The 20,430-nt window shown below is 29.2% G+C and overlaps 3 protein-coding genes across 5 annotated transcripts in view; 2 read left to right on the top strand and 1 right to left on the bottom strand.

The window, feature by feature from the left end:
* The first annotated feature begins 2,304 nt into the window (after positions 1–2,304).
* LOC107063818 (damage-control phosphatase 1) lies at positions 2,305–8,260 on the top strand. Of its 3 annotated transcripts, XM_015315944.2 has the most exons (7): positions 2,305–2,457; positions 2,547–2,706; positions 2,841–2,946; positions 3,027–3,274; positions 3,372–3,557; positions 3,631–4,033; positions 4,117–8,260. In XM_015315944.2, the coding sequence occupies exons 1-7, from the start codon at positions 2,442–2,444 to the stop codon at positions 4,471–4,473; spliced, it is 1,476 nt and encodes a 491-aa protein (XP_015171430.1). In that variant the 5' UTR covers positions 2,305–2,441; the 3' UTR covers positions 4,474–8,260. The 3 variants fall into 3 exon arrangements, with proteins under 3 accessions (XP_015171430.1, XP_015171422.1, XP_015171438.1); XM_015315936.2 differs by lacking the exon at positions 2,305–2,457 and having other exon boundaries at positions 2,464–2,706; XM_015315952.2 differs by lacking the exon at positions 2,305–2,457 and having other exon boundaries at positions 2,577–2,706; positions 2,822–2,946.
* Positions 8,182–10,729, bottom strand: sau (Golgi phosphoprotein 3 homolog sauron). The gene is made up of 4 exons (XM_015315923.2): positions 9,862–10,729; positions 9,532–9,778; positions 9,269–9,444; positions 8,182–8,815 (listed from the first exon to the last, which is right to left on the bottom strand). Exons 1-4 carry the CDS (start codon positions 10,108–10,110, stop codon positions 8,567–8,569), a joined length of 921 nt encoding a protein of 306 aa, XP_015171409.1. The 5' UTR covers positions 10,111–10,729; the 3' UTR covers positions 8,182–8,566.
* A 1,229-nt stretch (positions 10,730–11,958) lies between these two features.
* The window catches only part of LOC107065146 (uncharacterized), a 36,424-nt gene continuing 27,952 nt past the window's right edge, over positions 11,959–20,430 (top strand). Inside the window, exon 1 of the mRNA XM_089177626.1 lies at positions 11,959–12,322. The gene's annotated coding sequence lies outside the window, so the exon portion shown is untranslated. The remainder of the gene's footprint in view (positions 12,323–20,430) is intronic.

The raw sequence follows: 20,430 nt of genomic DNA, 5'->3' as shown, positions 1-20,430 counted from the left end.
CTAATTATATTTCTATACTTCAAATCATTTAATACTGTCTATGCAGGTTCTATACTCAAATTTTGTTCCATTGGTGTACTATACTAGTTTCGCTTCTTTAATATTATATTTCCTAGCCAATGATTCAATGTATTCACTTTAATCCAGTGTCATTTTCCCTTTATTATAATAATACTTAATATTTATACCTAAATAAGTGTTTACTTCTCCTAAATCTTTCATAGCAAATTTCTTGGAAATTTCTATTTTGATCTCATTGAGCCTTTTCTTATTTCTCCCACATATTAATAAATCATCAATAAATAATATTAAGTAAATTACGTGAACCTTTTCGTCATTTATGTATAAGCAATAATCATGTTTACTTCTTTTAAACTTTAATGTCTAGGTATAGTCATCAAAACACTGCAATCAGTACTGAGGAGTAATGTAACTAACAAACACGCTATATCTGCACAACATTTAGCAGCTACTGTAAGGATATTAACGACTGCTTTACAGACTTTTACAAATGTTAACTCAGAATTACGTGACGTAGCAATAGAGAGATTAGCTCAAGCTGTGAGTGTAGCGATATCTGCAAATTGTATTTATGGTTACAAATGTTAGTAGATTTTGCTAATACTTCTAAGTCAAATATCAACTTGAAAAGATAAGCAAAAAGATAATGATTTTCATTGTTACAGAAGAATTACCAGCGTTATTACAACCACTCGCATATTAACACTTTTTAATTAAATGGACTCTTCAAACGTATACTTTTAAAAATGCTTTAAAAGTATTCTTAACATTTATTCTTTCTTATTATCTAAAAAAAAGTATTTTATTAAAATGAATAATCTAAACGATAAATATTAAATGATTTTTAGTGCCTAAATAAATTATAATTATTGTATTTCTGTAAAAATATAATTATTATCATTAATTGATATTTTGATAAAAATGAATATTTTTTACTTTTATTAATTTAGAATGGCTTAAAAGTTCGTTTCTTTTTAATTTCTTGTAATATTTTCTTATCTAATTCGAATTTCTTTCGTAATTCCGACAGATGTTGTTTCTTCGATTTACGAATTTGAAATGTATAAAAGTTGAGCAATTGTTTTTTGCGGTTCTTTAATGCTACATTAGTTCTTATCTTGTTTATAGTAGATTCTTTTCTACTAGTAGCAAATTTTCCTCTTTTTCCCGGCTCGTAACAGTCACTCATCCATCTTCTTCTGCTTTCTCCGCAGATTTTTGATTTGCAATACGATCTGAGATTCTCTGATCATACATAGACATATATACATACTTATCTCTTTCTTTAGATCTTTTTCAGATCGTAAAGAATCATTGTATTTGGTACACCATTTTGCGAAACCTGTTAAATATGTTCGTTTTTCAATTTACTTTTTATTTTACAATTTACTTAATATTTTAATTCAAACATTTTCATTATCAATTTTCCTAAACACGCATAATCTATTATCGATAGGACCACCTATTAAAAGAACTTCTGCCATGTCTTATTTATGGAGTAATTTTTTTTCTATCAGCTTCTGTTTATTATTGGGTCAGTAGCTTTTATGCGAACACTTTTTATCGAGAATCGTGAATAAAAGTTTTTATAATAAAATATTAATAGAATAACCCTGACTCATATCTTCATTTTGTTTTTATTAGAAATATTATTAAAACGGTAGTTAATAATTTATTTATATTTAACAAGATAATATTTTATACACGTTGATTATTTGCTATTGCAAATAAATTGTGAAGGTGTTTTCTATCTTGGTAATTTTTTTTCTTCTTCTTCTTCTTCTTTCATTTTCTTGTTTATTTTTTTTGTTTTTGTTTTTTTTTTTTTCATTTTAAATAAGGAGAAGACGAGAGAAGAAACAAGCAACACTATAGCGACAGAAGTCATTTAATAATTTGCATTCCTAAACTCGAAAAAAACTAACGAAGGAAAGTTCGAGAGAAGTAACGAGTAGAAGAAGAATGGTTTTGCCATTTGCAATCTTGCGCGACTAAAGTTTATCAACCTCGTAAGAGGGGTTATCTGTAATTGAATTATCGTTTTAGTTTAGAGTTTTAGATACTAACAAAAAGCAAGTAAAAGAGAGAGAGAGAGAGAGAAAGAGAAAATATCTCTATGAAATAAGATCCTCTTTCTCTCTTTTTTCTCTTATCTTTTTCTAACATGCACTTAAAACACAATCTTATAAAATAATGAACGATTTAAAAATAATATTTATTTAAAAATATCATTTTACAATGATTTATAAATAATTTCATTTATAAATCATTGATTGAAATTGAGAAAAATCAACTAAAATTCATAATTTCTATGAAATCGATTGATCGAAGCATAGACGCGGGAAAATTTAAAACATCCTCGCTATCGCGCATGCCCGAAGCAAATGGTTTCCATATATAAGCAACATAACCAAACGTGAATGACGATAAGAAAAAGTAAGTATATAATAACAAGCATGAGGTTAAGTAATATTAATTCAATGTGATCATAGATATGAAAAAGAATCTTCCTATATGTCTTTCAGGCATAAACATTATTCATTTGTTCGTTAAGTGTCTCCTGTTAATGACAATGACTACAGATGGAAAAAAAATCATGTCGATTAAATCTAATTCATTAGAGATTGCTAATCTACAGGATACTCAAACACCCATTGGTGTACGTCTTTCTGGAACTTATATGCGGTAAGTATAATCTATATTAAATTTAATTATTTAATTTCCTTTTATATATATATATATATATATATATATATATATATATATATACAAAAATTCAATCAAAAAGTTTTGGATTTAGTTTCTACAATGTGTTGCAGGAGTTTTGCTTATGTTACGCTTAAGGATAGATTACCTATAATATTAACAAAAATAATAGACAGCTTTAGTCGTAATAAAGAACAAATCGAACTAAAATATGGACAGGTGAATTTTATTTTAATTATAATTTATAATATGTACTGCAACGTTATGGTTTTTATTAATACAATGTCAATGTGTCGCAGGAAGCTATTCAAGAGCTTAAAGAAATAGTTGGATTTATAAGTCAATTGAAGAATGAGATTGTTACTAATAAACCTTTGAAAATATTACCAACGATAGAGAACGATGATGACAATGACGTGCATCTCTGGAACAAGTATCTGGAAGATAAAACTAAAAAAGAAGGAACCGCACCAACTTGGTTTAATACAGAATGGTTGTACTGCGAATGCTACATGTATCGTACTCTCAAACAAAAATTTCTTCTCATGTATGTTTAAAAAATACAACAACAACAAAAACATATGACATTCTATTAAATCATAGAGATGATTTAATTTATAATGAAATAATTTATAATTTTACAGGAATGCATTGCGTATGTATGATCCGTTTGAAGAACAGAAAAGGAATGCTTTCATTAATTCCTTGATTACTATAAAACTTTTAAGCAAGTACTTGTTAAATATCGTGGACAAATCTAGATTAATAGAAGAGGCAGAAAAGAAACAAGAATTCATTAAATTCGTTCAATTAAATCTATGGGGGAACAGGTAAGACCGATATTTCTATGAGTATTTTGTATACGTATACATAAATGATTATTTATTATATTAATTTTTTTAGATGCGATTTATCTCTAAGCGCAGGATCTGATATTAGTCAAACAAGTAATCCCGTAGACCAATTACCAGCTCTTTACAATGATGTACTTGTTGATGCAACTGATTTTGCTTGGCAACTTCTTAATAAACAAAAAGCGAACGATTCTAATATCGTAGACATGGTATTAGATAACGCAGGATATGAACTTTTCACTGATATATGCTTAGCAATCTTCCTAGTTCAATTTGGATTAGCTGGAAAAGTTCGCTTTTATGTCAAACGTTATCCTTGGTACGTAAGCGATACCACTACCCCTGATTTTCATTGGACATTGGACTATATGAAAAATTCTTCTAATTCGGACTTAGAAAGAATAGCGAACCTATCTTATGATTACTTAAAAAACAATACATGGACCATCGAGGTAATAACATGCGTACAATTAAATTATTTCATATTTTCCATAGACTATATGTAAAATATTTAATATTTATTATCTTTATACAGGAAGAATCCTATTGGACGGGTCCTTATGACTTTTCAGAAATGAAAGAAAAGGATAAAGTATTATATGCCAAATTATCAGATGCTAAATTAGTTATATTTAAAGGAGATTTAAATTATAGAAAATTATTAGGCGATATCAATTGGGAATATTCAACATCGTTTATAGAAGCATTGAGAGGTTTCCGCCCAACTAATATTTTGAGTTTGAGAACAGTGAAGTCTGACGTTTGCGTTGGATTACCACCTGGAAAAGGTGAATTGTTGTACAAGAAAGATGTAAATTGGATGTTCACTGGTCAATATGGTCTCATTCAAGCAACTATCGAAAGCAGTTGTAATTGTTCTGCCATATGTTAATGAACAAAATATACATCGGAAATAATATTATTATTAAAATCTACGAAAATGGAAAAAGAAAATTTTTCAGATTTTATATATATATATGTATATGTACACACAAGAATTTCTAATTTATCTTGATTCATGTAAATATTTTAAAAGTAAAGTATCGATGTTGAGATGTACGTATAGATTTACTGAATCTTATAAATTTTTTTCTATATCTCTTTCTTTTTTCTCTATTTTATTTAAAACAAATATTATTGTATATATTCTCATTATAAATATAGTACAAATCGAAACAAAAGAAATAATGTATAGACTGATAAACTGGAAATAATATAATTGTGATAATATTAAATTTTCATTTATTTTTCTCGAAAAACCAAAAAAAAAAAAAAAGTCTTATACGAATAAATTTTATTCCACATTGTCGACTTAGTTTTTCGTGTAAAATTACGTTCTATTCGCTTGTCATCAATTACAGAACCCTATGTATACACAAGAAAACAAAAAATCAATCCTTTTTACAATTACATTTTTCATAATTGGATTAATCGGTCTAACGAAAGTAATTATTTGTATAGATTAAGTTTTCTAAGAAACAAAAAAATTGTCTTTCCTTTTTAAAAAACTAATATTCAAATGATTTTTGGATGTATCATCAGCAATATTTAATTTATTACATTCAATACATGTTTATAATGGTAATGATAATAATAATAATAATAATTGTAATAATAATAATAATCTATTTTCCTGTGAATAGATAATATCCTTCTAATCTATAAACGTTCGTTTGTACACGGCGATGTATAATAATACGTATCTCAAATCACGAAAAGAAATAAAAAAATATCTTTTTTAATGAAGAATATTGTTGCTATAATTTTGTTTAAACCGGTCCTGGAAAAAACGCAGGATAGATCGCAACCATGTATTATATTTTAGATTTAAATATATAAACGCACATATATAAATTCTACAAATTGTAATGAGAATGAATTCATAATAATTGATCGAAAGATGATATATTTAAAAATTTGTTGTTTTTTTAAATACAAATGGCGCGATCATATCAATGCGATTATGTCTCTTTAATATATATTTATAATTATTTATATATATATGCGTATATATAATATATCCCTAATACTTACAGTTCGTTCTCTTTACTTTAATCATACTTTGTTCTTTTTTTTCTTTATTATTCACATGCCTTTATACAATATTTATTTTAATTATTTTACATTTATTCCAAGCGTCATACAATTATTTCCTTAGAACCAATGCGTTGAGACTGTTAAATATACACACATCTCTTTTTTAATAACCATAGTACCAATATTTTAATCTCGTAAAAGCAAAAGAAAAAAATATATATATATATTTATAAGACTTAAGTATACGTACATGTATATGCGTGATTTTTCTTTATTTTTTTTTTTTGCTGATAATATATAAAAAACGTTTTACCAGCGCAACACATGTTTCAATGGTACAGTATGTACTATTCTACAAAAATTTATCATTTAGTTATTTTCTCATTTATACAGTAATACACTTATATCGTACACAAAAAAAAACAAAATAAAAAAAATAGTTTCATTTTTTGTAATACATGTTATATTTCTTGTAATCCCTATTATAAGAATAAAGGTATATTACATATAGAAGTGCAACTGAAATAATAAATCTCGATTAACAATAATTTGTATATAATGCATTATTTACAAGTGATTTACAGTGATCAAACAAATGGGATAGAATTTTAGAAAATATATTTGATTTTTATTTTACTTAGATTTTGATCATATATTCTTGCTTTAATATTCTATTATTATTGTTGTTGCTGTTGTTGTTGTTATTATTGTTGCTATTGTGTTACATGATTTATACTCGTAATGAAATTATTCCTGCTTTTTTTTTTTTTTTTAAAGGAACAGAATTTATCCTACAGATCTTAGAATAAATAATTTAATCTCTCTTTTCTCCTTTGATAATTATACTTTCATATAATCAGACTATTATCCAAAATGGCGATGCATAGAAAATTTTATTTGTTTGTATGTTAAAATTTTTTCCAACGGAGTAATAATAATTAAAAAAAAAAAAAGAAATAACTTTTCTAGATTTTTTTCTAGATTTAATTTAATTAAAAATATCAACGAAACTTTGCCATTGTAAGGAATTCTTTGTTATATTCCATATGACAATAACAAAATTATAATCACTTTTATAAATAAAAATATATTAAACATAAACAATTATAGAAAATTTTTTACGTTTAATACGATCAAATATTTAAATAAAAAAATAATATAAATCTTTTTTTCTTTATTAATTAGAAGTTTCTTAAATATATGTACGGTCTTGTTATAAATTTATTGAAAATACATGTACGTCATAGTTTAAGATACTATTGCAAGAAAACATGTATTGTAATATCGTGTATTCTTTTTTTTATCATTGGAGAAAAAAATTCAAAATCTTCAACCAAGTGGCAGTAGAGCGTCCTTTTTAAATATATAAATCTATATTATCTATAATAAATTTGCTCAATCAATCCTAAATCATTTTACATTAAATTTGAAAAAAGGAAAAAAAAGAAAAGAAAAATAAAATATATTGATTATAATTTGTAGAATTTTCACACGCAATTTAAACAGCTAATAACAAAGTAAAAAATAATAAATGCCCAACGAACTAATAGCAGTTGCATTTGATTGTTCAGCAAGCTACTATAACAAGATAAAATATATCAGTAAGTATACTATAATTGAACTATTACAGATATTTGTATCCCCTTTGAATAGACAGCTAATAAAATATTACAAACTAGTAAAAACAAAAAGAACTAAATTACGTTTAAAAATACATTAATATAATTATGATTATTAAAATACTCGAATGTTTTGCAGCCTGCGTTTAAAAAAAAAAAATAGAAAAGCAAAATACTAAATAATAATATAATTCACCGAATACTTCGTTTAAATTAATACTTTTACAGTGACAACTAACTTACTAGTAATAATTTAAAATCTACGAAATATAAATGAAATTCACTGTATTTATCTCGATAATTCATTTAGATAAGTAAACCTTTTTTTTAAATTATTACTTTTAATAAACAAACGATATTTTTAATAATTTTCTACAATGTTATTTTGATACAGCATCCAAACGAAAATCTACATCTAAAAAGAGTAATACATACGTGTTAATAGTTATTATTATTATTTCTATTTAGATATAATAGTACGGCACTGACATTGTTATCGTTAATTTTTGTATTCTAAAATACAAAATATAATTTATGCAGTTATTTGAAACATTGAAAATAATAATTTCTCATATACAAATAGCGTAATGCAAATGATATGTGTCAAAGAAAATAATTGCTATACTGCCACCCAGCGATCTTATAAATCTGTGCTTTGATTTGAAAGGAACTTCACTAGGAGAGATATACCCAAATGCAATATGGATGCCCGTAGGGAGGGACATTATTGAATTATAACTTAGTATAATATTTCCAATTTGATATACCGCCTTTTATATTATCTTCTATTCTTAAGCAACAACCAATGATGGTAGCAAATAACATAATAAATACAATTCGCCGTATATAAAAGGCCGTATCTACAAATATTATATGTGTGAAAATTCTATACAAAATGGTAGATACTAAATATTTAATAAGAAAATTCTTTATGATAGAGAATGTTTTCTTTTATTTCTTTCTTTTTTTTTTTTTTTTTTATCAAACCCTACATGGCACTAAATCACACTCCAAGTGCACATTCACACATGGAATTTCGTTACTTTATGATATTTCAAATCTGAACCTAATACACAGAGTTCAGTTATCAAAGTTATTAAATAATAATGGAAATGACTAATATATATATATATGTATATATCCTAACACTGCATTTGGGCGCAGTCAAGTTATGTTATTTGGTCTGAATCATATGATTGTAAGAATGATCTCTCATTAACTATTTCTTTTGAAGTATTACAACTAAAAGGACATGCAAAATTGGTAATCCCACTGTTCGCACTATTATCCAATGTTTATAAGTTACATTTTAAATTAATAAAAACTGTGTTACTTAGTGAATGCGGCGAATACAGCCCATAATACAGGATTTGCATTAGGCTTAGCAGCTTCAGCTTCAAAATCTAGATCCAACAACGTTCGAACTCGGCGCATTGCTACTTCATAATCATCATCGCAGAGGGGTGCAAATGCATTCTCTAATACGTCAGCTGCATGGGCTAAAATCACTAATGCTAACGTCCGCCTATCCATACGACCGGCATCGTTTACCCAACGACCTAACACAGCTTCCTGAATCTGTAAATAAAATATTACTGCTCCATAAATCTTATAATCTAAGCTATACTACTAATACGTTAAAAGCTGATGTACGATAATTGTATGATTTTTGCAGCAGTAATATTAGAAAAGGAACGAAAGAAAGAAAACAAATAACGCATTCAAAATCGTGTACTGGAAATACCAAAACAGAATTTTTTAAAATGATTTTTCTACAAAAAAAGATGCACAAATAAATGATACGAGTTAACTTTTATAAAAAAAATGTAAGACAACTGTTACGAATGATATTTCCTTATCATTTTAGAGACTATTATGAACATCCAATTTAGAGAATGAAATACAAACAAAGAGATAAGATATTAGTTCCGTTACAATAAAGCACATGCATGTATTGGGTCTAATACCAAAAGCATAAAAAGATAGCTGCAATTAATTATAAATACATATATACTATAAAATATGAATTACCTTTTTAACAAGACGACTTTTGGCGAGATTATCGGTAAGAGGATGAGTTGTCATATCGAAGAGTAAGAAGTTCTGTTTTTCTGTGGTTAATACGCTTTTTTCAACAAGGTTCTTAGCTAATCTTTCTCTAACGTTTTTTAATTGATAACGAAGTTTCAAAGGATTCCACGTTTCACCTGTAACATTTTGATACGACAAGCCATAACAGAAAAGTTAAGGTATTATGACCAAAGTAAAAGAAAATTTATAGATTATTAACTTACCACTTAAATATTCTATCCAACTTGGAACGGTCTCTGGAGGATTAGTATCCTTTAAATGTTTCAATGCTTCATCCAACAAGACATCTCCCGTAGGTGCATCATTTTTTAAAAGAAGTTTCCTCGAGAGCAAACCTTTCTTACGCATACCAGCTTTTTCCAACTCAACACGACCACGGAATCCAAGTTCTGCCAAAATGCATCCACGCAAGCCTGAGCTTATGCAGTCGTTCCAAAAGGATGTATAACCCTAGGAAGCAATAACAAAACAAACTGTTAGAGAACAATAAAAAAAGGAACTAAAAAAAAGATTAAAAGATTGAATGTCCTCACCTCCTTGTCTTTGAGACCAAGGAGTAAGACTTCTTCCATAAGAGTCAACCTAGTTTCTTTGTCAGAATCATCGTCTATCGTAGGATTGGAATTAAGGTCTTTTTGAGATGAACAGTTAGTGTCCATACCGTTACCGGATGATTTTTCATTGTGACCAAGGTCGTTGGAACCATCCTGGCCGAGTCCACTACTGCTGCTGCTACTGTTAACCACTCTTCTTCTCTGCACCAACCCGTCACCTCGATTCATTCTTTGGAAGCAAATTTACGCACCTTTTGCGATATTGTCCGCGTGTCAGATACGCCACCGTGTCGACCTCCTCCACCTCCTCCTCCTCCTCACTTCTCTAAGATTAATTAAGCGGCTAACGTCTATTGCAAAGGTAATTAAAGTAAACCTCTCGCGGCATGTACAGTAACAAGAGGTAAACACAATTCTGTTGACGTTTCTCTCGATACAACCATATCTGTTTTCCAAGATGGCCAGCTACCTCCCGCACGGTCGTTGCTTTTTTATTTCGCCACTAGGATGCTATCGTATATAGTACGACCTAACGAACGACATCAGCCTTGCGATGAAGGAAAACTTCGTTTCAGACTTTTAATCTGCGATATCGTAACACGATTGAAAGTTATTACTTCCTCTTTACTCTCCTACCCCTCCTCCTAATACGCCTCCCACTTCTGTTTTTATCAATTATGAGATTTCTATAAATAATCTTTTTCACTCGATTGGAAGAAAATATTTATTTTAATCTCTAATCTTAAATTGAAATCACCTCGTAATTTGGAAACCGATTGCAAACGACGTAATCCGTGACCGTAATTGTTCAGAACGGAAGAATTTCCGTCAAAAGAGTGGTTGCCAATAGCGCCACCTTCACAAGTCACGTGACTCAACCACTTATCACACGCGAGCTCCATCTCTTCTATCGACGCGCCAATTTAAGCGGCAATTTCAAATCTTTTCAAATTAAATAATTTGTAAATTCGATTATAATTAAGGATATAAACCAATAATTATTTATTTATATGTAATAATATTTAATATTATATATATCGAAGCAAATAATTATATTGATATAAAATCGAATAAATAATCGATTTAAATCTGATTCCATTTACTTTTTTATTGTTATCAATCGTAATACGAGTTTTTAAAATAATAGGACTATAAAATGATCAATGAACGATGCTACGTCCAAATATGCGAATACGTGTGTTTGAATATATACATACGTGCCCATTTTAAATCTTTCGTGCGTGACGTACTGAAAGTTTCAGCATATAATTTTTACTTGTACTTTATTCTTACCGTCAATCCTTAATCACGAAATGGTTTGACATAAAATCGATTTAATTTAATGGAATTAAATAGAATGTTGTGGAGTATCGATTTACGATTTATCCTACACCAATTATCGCCTTTTATCGTCTTTAATCCGCAATGCGGTACCTTCGAATTAATAAAAAACAATAAAAAATTGTATCCCTTGTGATATTTAGTTAGAAAAAAGAACTAATTTCAAATCCTATATTTTCTTATGATAAAGAAAAAGTAAAATTGAATTCTACGCAACAATAAAATTGTACCAATAATTATTATTTATATAATATACCTTTTTACAAAATTCATTCCTCCTCAAATAAAAATATAAAAGAATTGATGATTACACGCCATAAAACTTTTTGTACAATTAAAAATTGCTAATATTTTAAATCAGGTTTATGGCGTTGCTGTTACTTCGGTATAAAACATAACGGATTGGTTGATTTTCTTTTCCTCCGTTATGTTTTCCTATTCAATAATAAAGATATATTGTATTTATCGCTACCAAAAAGAAATCGCATATCTCTATATAAACAAAAAAATTAGAAAAATATATATTGCGTTGGTGATTTGGAAAGAATTCGTTGCATTTAACGAAAAGAAAGTAACTTTTTTTTGTAAATAGATGGTCACGATTCATTGGACATCAGTTGTTCTCGTGTTAACCAGGTTCAGCACGGTAGTCAGAGAATCTTTTCACAAGAGAAAGAGAGAGTAGGGATAGAGCGAATGATTCCTTCGAGGAAGGCGCGCGAACGTACCGAGAGGCACTTTCAGTCGTTCGGACCCGCTCGCTCGGTGGAAGTGTCCAAGCCATTTCTCGAATCCAAATATATATATACACATACGTATAAATAAAAACATAAATATATATTTCGATTGATTGCATTCGTGGTGTGAATTATCTCGAAACGATAAATATATTATCTTTTTCATTTTTGTTTTTTCTTCATATTTATTTAATTTACGTGTACAAGCAAGAAATCAAGGAAGAAAGAAAGGAAGAGAGAGATAAATATTGCAAAAAAAAAAACCATATAACAAGAAGAAGAAGAAGGATTAAAGGATCAAGAAAGATGCTGCGTTTGGACCACCACTGAGCAAATCAGTTCTTCGTCAGTATAGGTGTCAGGTGAGTGAGCAAGATCAAAAGAACTTTATCAAAATCGTTATCGCGATCCTCGATGATAAAACCTTATGTGTAAATATGTGTAGTTAAGTGTACGTGTGTGTTTGTGTTACCATTTCAAATATTAACTATGTCAACGAATAATATAAAAACGTCAATAACGGAAATTTTTCCATTAAAAGAAATTTTAATCCTGTCTTGATTAGCGAAACTTATGAAGCGTGACATATTCGTGAATATTAATTATTTACTCGAATCCACGATGATTCCTAAGCGGAAGGACGTTTTTATTTAGAATAAAAAGAAATAGATTTAATTTGATTTAGATTTAGATTTAGATTGTAGAAACGGTAAATGTGTTCGATTAGTTTTATTGAAACATACCAAGGAATAAATTAAAAAAAAAAAATTGAATTTGATAGAAAAATACAACGTAAGATCGTTGATTTTTCATTGACGTTATCGTTTAAGTAAATTAGAACAGTGTCAATGCTATCGATTATTCATTGATTATTATCGCTCGCGTGTATGCGATAATTTTTAAAAGATACACAGTCTCATTGTTTAAGAAATTTACCGGTTAAATGAATTAACCTGTTATCGAAATGACGTCGTTATGTCTCTCGTGTCTAACGAAACAAAAAAAAAGAGAAAGAAACAAAAAACCAAGAATGTGATTTAATTATTAATTAATTAGAGAGAAGAGAGAATACATTTAGCCTCTTGTAATTCAGGATCTTCTTTCTTTCGTTCAGTAATCGTTCTTGTAAAAGCGAAATCATGGGAAAAAAATGCGTAACAATGTTGTTCGTCCTATTATTCATAATTAACGAAAGAAATAGTGACGTGTTATTTAATTATGTGAACACCCGGTATTACCACAGAGGATTCCACTTCAATTCGTCCTGACGTATAGACACTCACTCACACGTACTTACACACACATACAAATACATATTGTGCATATGTACGTAAGTATTTATCACTAAAATGAGGATCTACGGCCAGCTGATCCTCCTCCTCCGAGAGAGAAAGAGAACGTCGATGACCCGTCGACGTTCGTATATTCTACTTGCTCGTTACATTTCAATTTGCACGAGAAATAAACAAAGTTCAAACTAAAATAGATTTGCGTGGAGCAATAAAAAAAGAAATATCCTTACCGATAAGGGTTCGTTAAAAAGGAACGTGACAACGGAATTCCATCCCTTTTATTTTATTTTGTATATTTTGTATATTTAATTTTTTTTTTTTTCATTTCCTTCTCGTTGCTGACCTTGCATAGGTAGGCAGGATATTTCGGTAAGGATTTTAACGACTTATCGTAAAACCTGAATCCCGAGGAAAGTCAGGAACGAAAAAGGTCTTCGAAAATTTTCAAAACTTTACGTCACGAACAATTCTTTGGATACAATGATACAATATAAAGTAAAGGTTCTATTGAAACTCTGCTGGAAAACGTGTAAATTTAGAAAGGATTGGGATTTCAACATAATAAAAGAATTTAATAATTTATCAAATCTATTGAGTATTAAAATCTATTGAATTCTAAAATAGAAATTTAGTTTCAAGATCACGTTGCAAATTGAATATTATTTATTACAAAAATTTGGACGATTAATATAAATGTATTTTAATATATACAAAGATTCAGATATGGAATGATGATTTTCATGCTAAATGAATATTATTTATTAAAAAATTTGAACAATTAGTATAATTGAATTTTAAAATATAAAGAGATTCAGATTGAATGATATTTATCATGATAACTGTATATATAATATAAAAATAATCGCTCCTAGAACTTGGAGATAACAGGACGAGGTTCTAATAATAGGAAAAAGAAGAATTGTATATTATTTATTATAAATAATTTTAACAATTTATACAAGTCTATTTGAAAATGGAGAATCGAGATTGAACGATCAAGTGGATGCTTCTCGTTGAAGAAGCCTTCGAACAATTAATTATAATTGATACATACTGGTAGGATAATAAAAATTCAAGATCGATGAAGACGGTGACCCGTGTCCAAGTTTACCTGGAGGAAGTTGCCGTTCGTTAATTGATTCGTTCGCGTGGCTCGTTATTCGACGGCCAGGGTTGCTACTGTTAAATAATACCATCGAGTTTCTTCTTTCTTTTCTTCTCTTCTCTCTTCTCTTCTCTTGTTTATCTTCTCTTGTTTCTCTACCTCCTCTTTAGCAAAGTCTAGAGAAAAAGAGAGAGAGAGAAAAGCTCAAAGACGACGACGGGTACGGAACGAGAAGGTACGGTAAAATCCAAGTGGCCGGAGCGTTACATTCCACGGATGATTCAGGTGTGCCCCTCACGGTTCCCCCCTTTTCGTGGCTCTCTTCGAGAAAGCAGCAGCACCTCTCTCGATAGACTCGATGCACACTCTCTCGATACTCCCGCTATACTCGGAAGCTAACAACTAATCTTTACATTCTAATATTTCATATAATCTTCCATCTACAATATCAAATTTTGATATTTCATATTATTTTATTTTTCATTTTACTCTTTTCAAATATTTCTAACTGCAAGTCACGATGAATATAATTTATTGTATTTTCTACGTATAATATTAAGTGTATAGTAATTAATTAAGTAGCTTTGAAAGAAATCTAATATTTATTTTGTATACGAAATAGTCTTCATTATTTTCAACGATTTTGGTCCATCTTTCAGGCAACTGCTGAATTCCTTGACAAAGAAAAAGAAAAGATGACGATTTTGATGTAACATGACATCGAATTAATTGCTATACTTTGAATATAAATTTAAAAATAAAGAATATTTATTGAATTGGTCTTTTTAATTTTTATACAAATCTAAGACTATGCGTCACGAATTGATAAATGTTAACTTTCTCGATATTTAGATAAGGGTGACAATTCGTTACGTGGAAAATGAGGAATACATGTATTTCGACATTAACTTAGATTTTATATAACGTCATTGAGAAGGAAATACTCTGCGTGAAAACACGCACATTTTGCAACGCAACATTGATGCAGGTGGCAACACGCGTGATTGCTCGTGTCAACAAAACCACCTTTGGTTACGTCAGAAAGTCGTTTCGATCTTTATATAACCGATGGCTATAGGCCGATTATCTTCTTTTTCTTCCTCTTCTTCATTTACAATTATTCATAATTCACAGGTTTAAAAAATCTTTACAATTGATTTTAATCACTTTCATTCGAAGCGATTTATAAATGTTTAAGGTGTGAAAGAAATGTTTACTTGAAATTATTCGTCTACAATTTTTATTAAAACAAAAAATCATATTAAAATTCATGCCGACATATAAAACGTCAGAAAGTTTTCGAAAGTGATAATGTAATCGTAAATAATAATAAAACTGCAATAAATCTAGATGACGAATCGATCCTTTTCTACCCAGATTAAAGGTGCATGAAGCGATTCGCGTTTATTGGAGCGAAATTTTTTCTCTTTTGCGATTCACATTTTGCGTTAGAGAGAATTTTAACGTGCCGATCGTTACTTGAACTAAAAGCGTCGTTCGAAGGAAACTTTCGAGTGAAAGTACGCACGATGATTATTATAAGCCTTTGCATTGCGTTATGTTCCATGTCATGAAATCCATTTATTCATCCATCCATTTCATAAGTTTCATCTATATACGCTTTCGTTAATCCATTTTTAAATTCTAAACAATCGATTAGATTTATTCCTTCTTCTTTTCTTTTCATTTATTTTCTTGACAAGGTTAAACAATGAATTTTTTAAATAGTTTGGAGCTTCGGAATGCAAAACATTACATACATTTCGATTTTATCTTCGTGCACTTCACGGACACTTATCTGCAGTTAAGTGTAAAAAATGATAATATCGTTGAAGTAGCGCGTGTAGTGAAAGCATTGCTTACATGTAACGAAACTAACCAACACTAAAAACACTAAACTTCTACACATCAAGCGTGTTCTTCGTATTTGTATGTGATGACTTGACGATAATAATTAATTTTCGCTTTCGGTCGTAATATATCGCGTAATTTCCTTTAGTCAATTTTAATTTATACTAATTTTAAAGATATATCACAGTGCAACTAATACGCCATTTTTAGTAGCTCCAATTTATTTTCTAATTAGATTTACGTTCGATTAGAAGAAGTTTTTTTTTTATGTTCCATCTGAGATATTATTCTATCCTATTTGAAATATTCTCATCTATTTTTCATTATACTTTTATATATTTTATTTAATCGAGATCTTTCCGATCGAGTTTTTATTCATTAATTCAATATTTTTTTAAATTTCAACTGCAATTATATTTTATAACGAACTATCTAATACTATTCTTTATTCATTTGAAATTAAAATTTATCTTATGTACAATGTAATTAATTAACTTTTTTTTTTTATAAAACACGGACATCGAAACGATCATTATTATTTTTCTTTAATTTTAATAACTTTTTAACCGATCAATATTTAATAATATAAACAATTCTAAATTAATTCGAATATAAAACGCGTCTAAATTAATTTTCGCGATGTTCACAAAATGTAAATGAAAAGTGTAAAATTTCGTATATATATATGCGTAAACATTTCTACGTACGCATACTTTTGTAGATCCATACATACCGGGTGTCTCTTAGATTGGCATTTAGTTTTAGCCAGGAACTCAGACTATCTTCGAGTTCAATCACATTACGAGTCGCGTCACGGTAGAGCGCGTACGCGTACGCACGCATATCGCTCTCTCGTTTTCACACATACTTACTCATACTAATACTCATACAAATACCCATATATATTTATATATACATATATATTCATTTATTCAGCCATGGCCTCTGTAATTCCTTACACAACACGTTCACGAATATCGTAGCAACCTCGAGTTGTACTTATTACTACTACTACTACTACTACTACTACTACTACTACTACTACTACACAAAACAACTGGGAAGGCCGTTCGTGATTATTTTATTTCTTTTTTCTATTTTTCTTCTATTTTATTTTATTTTATTTTTTCTTATATTCACCCTTCCAACTATCGACCATTAAACGAATAGTTGTTTCGTGCCAGACGATTTACGATACGCGTTCCGATCGGAAATATTTCGAAATACGAGTAAATTTTTCACCTTTCCAAAGAACTTTAAAAGATAGAAATATAAAGAGATAAAAGATAAAGTTAAATAAATAGATAAAGAGAGGAGAGAGAGAGAGAGGGACAAGGAGAGGGAGAATGAAAGACTGAGAGAGAGAGAGAGAGAGAGAGTGAACGAGAAAGAAAGAGAAATCTCATTTCATCGAGTGTAAGGCTCGCCCTGCATTCCGAGCACGTAGAATTAACGCAAAGGGGTCGTCCTTGTCCTTCGAAGCGATGACTTTAACTCTGACGACCAATGAAACGCTCGCCTTCGTCGAATACTCCACATGAACGTAATCGTCTCACTATACCTTTTTTTATTATTCTTTTATCTTTTTATTTTTTTATTTTTTACTTTTTGATTTTATTTTTTGTTCTTTGCTATTTCCTTTTTTTTCATACCTCTATCTCTCAGTCGACCTTGAAAAGACACCTTTCGAATACGCATACGAAATGCAACGAGGAGGTTCCAAACGAATGAGTTTCGTTTTGTTGTTAGGTGTTTTTATTCTTTTTTTGTTTTATTTATTTTTTTTTATTTTTTTTGATATACTCAAGGTTAACTCGAAGATTCTGAAACATTCAAAAGACCATACTAGTGATTATTATAGCGATCTATAAGTTCAAGTGAATATACACGGTGTTAATAAATCTCTTGGATTATATTTTGTAAGAATTTTTACACGAATTCATTGAATTTTTTTATCCATTATTTCTTTCTTTTTTTTTAAATAAATATGCAAATAAATCATAAGATTGATCGAAAGATTATACAAAAGATAAATCATAAAATATTATTTATCTTGTTATGTAAATTTGATCAATTATTGAAATAAATTAAAAAAAAAAAAAATTGAAGTTTGCGTTATGATTATAACGATCGATAGAAGATTATTGAACGTATTCTAATTAAAAAAAAAAAAAAAACGAATCGAATAGAATCTAAAATGGCACATTAGTGGGTGGAGTTAACCCGGTAACAAGAGAGCTTTCATGATTCCTCAGTTCGCGTGTGACCTCAATCACTATCAGTCTGGTACCACCATCGTTATTCCTATTTCTACTTGGGCAAGTAAATAACGTTTGCCAACAGAGAGAAAGACAATGAGAGAAAGAGAGAGAGAGAGAGAGAGAATTTTTGAACGCTTTCGAAAAATAAAGAAAGTTAGAAAGAGAGGAAGAGAGAAAGAGAAAAAAGAAAGAAAAAGAAAGAAAAAAAAGAAAAATAAAAAGAAAAAGAAAGAGGTAACATCTATAACTCTCGTATGCAGCTAACGCGTAGCACGTTCAGAGAATTTATCACAGTAACGACGAACGAGTAGTGACTCTCTGTGCTTCCTTGAACAAGCTCCAAGAAATCGTCTCATGTGCTTCCTTTTTCGCATTAAAAAAGAAGAAGAAAAGAAAAGAAAGGAAAAAAAAATAAACTACTCGAGCTGCTCCCTCTTTAACCCTTTCGCTACGGTGGGCCTCGCCGCGAAGTACCTCGTCTAGAACGGAGCGCCGTACCGAAAGTGGGAACATTAAGCGCGCGCAGTCTTTAGCATTCGGAGCCTATTGTCTCAAAAACGACTTTGTGACATTACTTTTAGAACCAAAATGATTTTTGTTCATAATTATGTGACTATAGTCTATGACTATAGTCACCCGTCGCGTATAGGTGGCATCGTGTGACGGGTGACTATAGTCACCCGTCGTGTGCGGGTGTCGTTTTGTGGCGGGTGACTATAGTCACCCGTAGTAGTGAAAGGGTTAAGAAGCTAATACTATCCTCGAAAGTACCTCTAATGCCTAACACGGTCTTTCTAATGACTCGTTGAACTTCTATCGGTAAATCTATTTGGTTCGGAATGTAGATTTTTTTTTGTTCCTTTTTCTTTTCGAACGGACATTTCATTAATCACATTTACCGATATTCATTGTCAGTATTATTCTAAATCACAAAATTATTTTACATTCTAACATTAAATAACTCAAATGTAATTTATAACTTACTTGCGTTGTTATCTGTCAAGTAGTTCTTCTTTTGAAGAAGGTGGTCAAATTGATGGAAATGGAAAATCAAAGTGAACATTTTTATTGTATTTTCCTACTTTGTTTTTTTTGTTTTTTATAGAAAGAGTATAGGGTAACGTAATTATATATTTCCATTTAAGGAAAAGATCCGTTAAGTGAAACGTTAATGTCAAAATTAATTTTTGAAATATCCCTTATTTATTTCAGTTATCCAATTGAAAGAAACGACGGCAAAATAAAAGCATTGATTGATGTTAATTGTCGCCTTAACAACTCAAGAAATAACTTAGATAAATTGAGATTATCAAATTCTAACGTTTTCGATCATTTAAAACGATTTACATTATAAATACGAACAAATATTGTCTTTTATTTACTATTGTGTTTACATTCTTAACTAGCTAATAGTCAAATTTCTATTTTATTTTTCATTTTGACGAATTAAGATAATCGTTTTGATTATCTTCAAATGAGTAAATCAATTAAAGTATAAATATTTTTTTATGAAATAATCTGTACGGATTAGATAATAAATGTTTGTCGGTATAATAAACTTAGGGTGTTATATGAGAAGAAACAAATTTTTTTATCGACCGATGAATATGGAATAGAGAACGATGAATGTTGATTAGGATAATAAAAGTCTATGAGAAAGTAATAGATAATTAATAGAAAATAAAATAAAATAAAATAAAATAAAATAAAAAAGAAAAAAGTAAAACCTTTTTATGACGTCTATCGATGAAGCAATTAATCTGTGAATTAAACGATGAACGATGATCGGTATAATAAATGTCGATAAGATTTAACGTTAATTAGAAAACGAAAAAACAAACTTAGATGAAGAAATGAATGTACCTATTAGATGATAAATTTTGATTAGGATGATAAATATACGGTGTTAATTAGCAACAACAAGAAAAAAAAATATATATAAAAATTTTCTTGTTGTTATA

This window comes from Polistes dominula, unplaced genomic scaffold (assembly GCF_049000335.1).
Source record: "Polistes dominula isolate Pdom_NZ unplaced genomic scaffold, Pdom_raw_medaka contig_373, whole genome shotgun sequence".
Lineage (NCBI taxonomy): Eukaryota > Metazoa > Arthropoda > Insecta > Hymenoptera > Vespidae > Polistes > Polistes dominula.
This window is presented reverse-complemented; position numbering and strand designations above follow the sequence as displayed.

What these genes read in the sequence shown, in the direction of transcription:
- LOC107063818 (XM_015315936.2), top strand. Translation starts at nt 2,516, where the DNA reads ATGAAAAAGAATCTTCCTATATGTCTTTCAGGCATAAACATTATTCAT. An exon ending in AAACAAAAATTTCTTCTCAT is followed by an intron (nt 3,275 to 3,371) that starts GTATGTTTAAAA and finishes ATAATTTTACAG; the next exon opens with GAATGCATTGCGTATGTATG. An exon ending in ACAATACATGGACCATCGAG is followed by an intron (nt 4,034 to 4,116) that starts GTAATAACATGC and finishes ATCTTTATACAG; the next exon opens with GAAGAATCCTATTGGACGGG.
- sau (XM_015315923.2), bottom strand. Translation starts at nt 10,110, where the DNA reads ATGAATCGAGGTGACGGGTTGGTGCAGAGAAGAAGAGTGGTTAACAGT. An exon ending in TTGGTCTCAAAGACAAGGAG is followed by an intron (nt 9,779 to 9,861) that starts GTGAGGACATTC and finishes ATTGCTTCCTAG; the next exon opens with GGTTATACATCCTTTTGGAA. An exon ending in AAAGTCGTCTTGTTAAAAAG is followed by an intron (nt 8,816 to 9,268) that starts GTAATTCATATT and finishes TTTTATTTACAG; the next exon opens with ATTCAGGAAGCTGTGTTAGG.